The 6000-nt window shown below is 44.0% G+C and overlaps 1 protein-coding gene across 1 annotated transcript in view; it reads right to left on the bottom strand.

Annotated features, from left to right (window-relative positions):
* Positions 1 to 6000, bottom strand: part of cacna1ab (calcium channel, voltage-dependent, P/Q type, alpha 1A subunit, b) — a 110884-nt gene that overhangs the window by 10257 nt on the left and 94627 nt on the right. The window contains exons 44-46 of the mRNA XM_076083010.1: positions 2960 to 3057; positions 1919 to 2054; positions 1 to 14 (exon numbers count right to left, since the gene is read on the bottom strand). The exon at positions 1 to 14 is cut by the window's left edge and continues 100 nt beyond it. Coding sequence (XP_075939125.1) covers positions 1 to 14; positions 1919 to 2054; positions 2960 to 3057 — 248 coding nt within the window. The remainder of the gene's footprint in view (positions 15 to 1918; positions 2055 to 2959; positions 3058 to 6000) is intronic.

Here is a 6000-nt window from a genome sequence, read left to right as displayed (position 1 = left end):
CTCATCTCTACCGTCTGTAAAACACAACAAGAGGGGGGGCGTGACCACTGTCTGCTGAGGGAGGGGACTCTGACGGGGGAGGGGTGGAGGGGAGGGGGGGAGGCACTAACTGAGGAGTAACGGATATGAAACAAATTCAATGATGTATCAGGAAGTTTGTTATGTTCCTTTTTAGTTTTCAGTCTTATGTCTTCATCTATGCAATTTACATTAATGAACTGTTGCCAACCTTTGTTGTGTTTTAGAATTACACATTTGGAGGTGGGTAACGATTAGATTGAGAAAGGTCCAGCTGAGGAGCTCCAGGCTAACAATAATGTTAAACTTAACCTTGAGCAGAAAATCACTTTTACTAACTTAATGAGTTTGCTAACGTTAGCTAGCTTTGCTATTGTCGTTAGCAAACTGACATTAGTGTTAGCATTTTTTGCGTTTTTTTCTTCTGTTGTGCCAACAATAACGCTAGTTCGCTAACGACACAAGCATAGCTAGTCAACGTTAGCCAACTCATCAGGTAAGTGCAAGTAATTTACTGCTTAACTTTACGTTACCTAACTTCATAGGTCATATAAATATTGGTGGAGGTTGTATGGCATGAACGTGATACAATGTATCGATAAGTGCAATACAGTGTGCAATACTGTTGGCATGTAAATGCAATTCCAAATCCATATACATCTTTGAACGTTAGTCATGGGAGTGAAGAGAGAGAGATGAGGGGCTGGGGGAGTAGGGACGTCCCAACAGACGAATGAAGGTAAGGGGCAGTGAGGAGGAGAAGGTGTACATCACAAAACACATCTACTGACTCCTAGCCATCGACTCAGAGTTTGAAGAGTGAAAAGAGGGAAAACTCAGTGAGTAGGAAGAGAATAAGGGAGATGTGGACTTCGAGCAGGAAGATGAATAAAGAGGAAGAAGAGAAGAGCTCAAAGGGACAAAGAGACACTTAGGTCTTATACACCGGAGGAACCGCAGCAACATCCAGCACTACAGATACTGAACTAAGTCATTGGAGGTTGTTTAGAACTCTTTTGTGTTCAAGGATGACAGTGTAGATTTAGTTCTTGATCTTCTACACAACAAGGGCATCAAACAGGGCATTATTAAGGTGGAGCTCTTCAACTGCAGTTGCGTCAAATCACCTCATATCAGAGACAGGAAACTGGATTTAGGTCTGACAATTCCTCAAGGTTTTTATCTTGAAAGACTCTAATTAGATGCCCCATGGATTTTGATTGATCATCTTTTATCCATCCAGGTTAAATATGATACGAAAAGATAATCTGATATGAACTACTTACCTGAAAAGGCAAAGAAATATGCGTTTTTGGGAGACCACTTTGCAGGGAGGAAGGTTTGGGCAAACGGCTCCGGGAGACGGACCTTCAGTCTAAGGTTAGCTGTAGCAAGTCACATTCAGCCAGCGCAAAACCCCAATACCAGGGGGGTCTTATCCCGGAGACCACGTCTCAGCAAACCACATCAGTAGACTTCCTGTTGCTGCCATGACACAGGTTAGACCCAGCACTCCACCAGCCCGCTGTGACCCCCTGCACCGGATAAACGCCAAATGCTACAGCTAACCGCTAACTGAAGGTCCGCTTCCAGAGCTGCAACCGCTCTCCTCCCGGCAGAAGTGGTACTATTGCCCTGCTGTTAGATCGTAGTAGATGACTGACTTTAAATTTGGATCGTTTGGGCCCAGTAGTGGAGGTGAAAAGCGGCCCCTGTGACCAGATTTTCACACATTGCAAGTTTAAAAAAACTGGCTTTAATTTGTCTCTTTTTCCGTAGAAAGACTGCTTTTGCATTTGCTAAACTCAGAGGGCTCAGAAATCTCTACAGTTGAACATAACTGGCGTGGTTGGAGTCGAACCGTCGACGACGTGAAGCGTTTTTTTTGTGCTCATCATACCTGCGGGTTGTGACGGTTGTCGTGGACATCGTCGGGGTACGGTCTGTCGGGGCTCCAGTTACCCGTCTTCTGGAACATTTCCTGCGCTTTGGCCGTCACCCACGATTGGCTCTCAGTCATGCCACCCTCTGGAGGTCTGGTGCCCACACATACACACAAGTCAGGGGGGAATACTATTGTGATGCCAGAGACGACATTTCAATGTTTTTGTGAATGCCTACAGAATAAAAGCTTATTATCCAACACGTCCTCATAGGTAGTTTGTAAGTCGAATTACAGCTCCTACTGGTGGCGGGAGATCAACACGCCCTCATACCGAAATGTTGCAGGTTTACATATGTGAGTTGAGCTATGATTGCATGTGTGACGCATGTAAAGTACAATACATAAGTTGACTTAAGTTAAAATAAGTCAATGTTGACTTTTTGTTTTTCACAGGGTACCCAAACAGCGGTCTCCTGAGTCAAAGTCCTGTGTTTGTTTGACCCGTCCGTCCACTCCTTCCTCCTTTTGCTCACTCAAATTCCGACGACCACTAGAGGTGGTCGCCTAACAATGAATGTAAATATGGGTCATAAAAAGCTGCATGTTCAAACAACCTATTGGGTCGTGCTTGTGCTCAAGACAGTCTAAAAACGATCAGAGTACTCTGTATGATGTACAACGGCCATTTCAGGACATCTGGACCTCAGTTTGTTGGGGCTGATGTCTAGACTATCAGTGTTCTTGGCTGAACTTTCATCAGTTTACTCCGTACTTTGTAACCCTAGAATGCTAACATGATAAATGTATTACTTACGAAAGGTAAAATAAACCAGATGGCCTCACCATCCCTCAAGCCAAATATTAATAACTGACTACGTAATTCACCAGAGTCTGATCTTAATTATTATTTATTTTGGTATCTTTGCTTCATGTTCACTTTGTTGTCAGATATTCACACGTTAAGATTAGAGGCAAGATGTCCCCAACAATCCGACCCAGGGGGCAACAGAATGAATGTGTACATATAGGGCCCCTCCCCCTGCCCGGTCTACTCACATGCTGTTGGGGTTGTCTGGCTGGGTGCTGGGGAGGCCGTTGAGGCCCTGACCCCCCTGGCCGTCCGTGCCCCCTCCCTCAGAGGGCGGCTCCATGCGCTGAAACATTAATGGCGTTCGGTTCTGTGTGAGATACACGACATGGCCTGCAGGCTGGCATCAGGCACACTCAGGGGGCAGACACAGGACACAAACACAGGATGCACTCGCAGCATGCACCCACACGGGGGCGCCATCGGCAAACACATGGCTGTGGGTATCCAAGGTAAAGTTCCCTGCCAGACTACTGATCTGGGATCTGCTAACCACACTGAATAAGCGTTTTTAAAAAGGGACACAGCTAACTCTAAGACTATTTGACTTTTTTGTTATTTCTATGAGTTTGGTTTGATGTTCAGGGACGGAAGCTGATCTCAGATCTGTGTCAGAGGGGAACTTCTACCTTAGGCATTTGAGGTACGATTGCTCTTAAATCACAGGTCTTGGACCAGATTACAAAGCTCATGAAACACATCATCAAAAAAGACATTTTACTCAAAAATAGTAGTTTGACAATCGGTGTGATCCTTCATCAAAAAAGACATTTTGAGTAATATGCCATTTTGTGGGAAGAGGACATCTGAACCTGAACCAGTTGTATTAAAAAACAACTTCTGCTTCCATCAGGTCAGAGGTCAGGCAGCTTTCCTCCCAGGGGATCCTGGGTAATGGAGTCCTCTCAGGAGTGGCTTAGAGGCGACGGTTCATGACTGCTACAGCCTTCGTCATGTCCCTCCACAGCCTGGAGGCTAAAGGCTGAATGCTAAATGAGTGTAGATGGAATCGAGGCCGGTTCAGAAACAGACAGATGTCCAAACCTCCTCTGACACTTCAGGCTGATCTGCTGGACAGGAAGTTTGTCTGTCTACAATGTACATCAAAACATTCTATATTTAAACATACAACTCAAACAGACGTCTAGAATCACTGGTTATTTGGCGAGTGAAGGAGGAAATAGAGGCTTTGCAGTTGCTTCCTGAATCTAAATCTAACAAATGTATCAAATCTGTTGTCACAGAGTTGCAGATATCTGCACAAAACTGTTTCTAATTTGGCCAAAGGTTCTAAGGAAGTTGTCAGATGTGGGAGATTTATTTCCAAATGTGGGTTCTTGTGACATTAAACGGTTGTTGTTCGCAGATCTGTGATCCAACTTCCTGTTGGGAAGAGTTCCTTGAACTGACCATAGACTGTATTTAAGAAGTGGACGTAGTCATCGTGACGTCACCCAATGGTTTGGGACTGCCGTTGCCATCTTAGCATCCCCTGCTTTATGGTCTGTTTGACTCTAAATGGACCATAATGTACTAAATGAACATCATGCTGTATTGAAGAAGACTTGAAACTAGAGATTGAGACCATAAACTCATGTTTACAATGTTTACTGAGGTAATAAATCAAGAGAGAAGTAGAGTCATTTTATCATAGACTTCTATACAACCAGAGGAGTCGCCCCCTGGTGGACACTAGAGAGAATGCAGCTTTAAAGACCCGTATTGCGTTAAATCCCAAATCCATACAAGTATAGAAGAAAACAGCCACACAGAAAGCTGATTTATACTGTTTCTTCCGCAACATCTAAGTTATGGCCAACTTTATCTAAGCATGAAAACAATTTGGTGGCTGTTGAGTGTAAGAAATATCAATTCAACTGTTGACTTTGGCCCTCAAGGTGTTTTAGTCCTACAATATGGTTGTTAGAGGGTATTTAATGACAACCGAAAGCCTTCTATTTCCTCCTCTTTAACAGAAACAATCTGAGGAGCAGCTTTAAAAAATGCTGCATTTTTTTGTTTTTGTGTGTCTAATCCTGTCCAGTGGTCGTTTCCTGTGCCACAAAGGGAAATGGCTCATGTTTGTCTCTCGACAGTCTGGTTTGACACTGGCTTGAAGAAATTTACGGCACATAATATTTAGATGGATTATGATGAAAAAACATGAACGCCAAACACCGAACGCAGACACCGGCTTCGATGGCGTGTGTTTCAGAAGCGGCATGTGTATAAATGAATGGTCCCAAAGTGATTACATACTGGTCACAGGAACCTCCACTCAACATCCCACTAACCACCACCACGGCAGACAGACAGGCAGACAGACAGACTCATGAACACACAGACTGGAGAGAATGGGTCTTGGTTAGAGCAACTTGGTGACAATCGACCTGGATTGACCAAATAGGGAGAGCTTGACAAGTCAAGGTCCCATCTCTTCCTGGAAAGATAAAGGGAGAGCATCAGAGGGACAGAGACGACATGGAAGACAGGAATGAGGGACAACAGACTCCATAACAGGGTGACGGAACAGGAGAACGACAGAGACACAATAAACAGATAAACAAACACTGAAAAAGGACGATTGAGGCGCAACTGGGCATGAAGAATACACAGGAGGAGGAGGAGGAGAGAGACGAGAACGACAAATGAGTTCAAGAAAAAATCCACCACTTGATTCCTTTACACTGTGACATGAGACCAGTTGTCTGTGTACAAGTGGTCTCGACGTTCTTTCAAAACAACGTTCTAGCAGTTTTCCTGCCCGCACCGTTCCTGAAGCCTATTTAACTGAACGATACATGAAGCTTTAAATCACATCCACATGTGCGGTGCAACAGACCAACCCCGGGTTTACTGTTATTGGAATAATGACGACTTTATAGTAACAATTACTACTATACTAAAACATTTTCATGTTTTAATAACATGTATAAGTACATTAGTTACCATTAGCTATTGTTTCATTGTTTTTTTTGGATGGATTCTTCCTTTAAAATGGTACGGCATTATGTAAACAAAGAGCACAGTGAGAGGAGAGAGGGAGAACGACATGAGGTACGAGATAGAGATGGCGGGACAGACTGACAGACACACAGACTGGTTAAAGCCCTTGTGTTCTGCTGATGTTGAGAGAGCCTGTGTGGACCTGTCCATTCAGTCCAATGGGATGGCTGCATTCAAGAACATACCAACACATACTGTATTCACACTGTAAAAAAAGACGAAC

The sequence above is a fragment of the Anarhichas minor genome, unplaced genomic scaffold (genome assembly GCF_050575085.1).
Source record: "Anarhichas minor isolate MPS153535 unplaced genomic scaffold, ASM5057508v1 ptg000114l, whole genome shotgun sequence".
NCBI lineage: Eukaryota > Metazoa > Chordata > Actinopteri > Perciformes > Anarhichadidae > Anarhichas > Anarhichas minor.
This window is presented reverse-complemented; position numbering and strand designations above follow the sequence as displayed.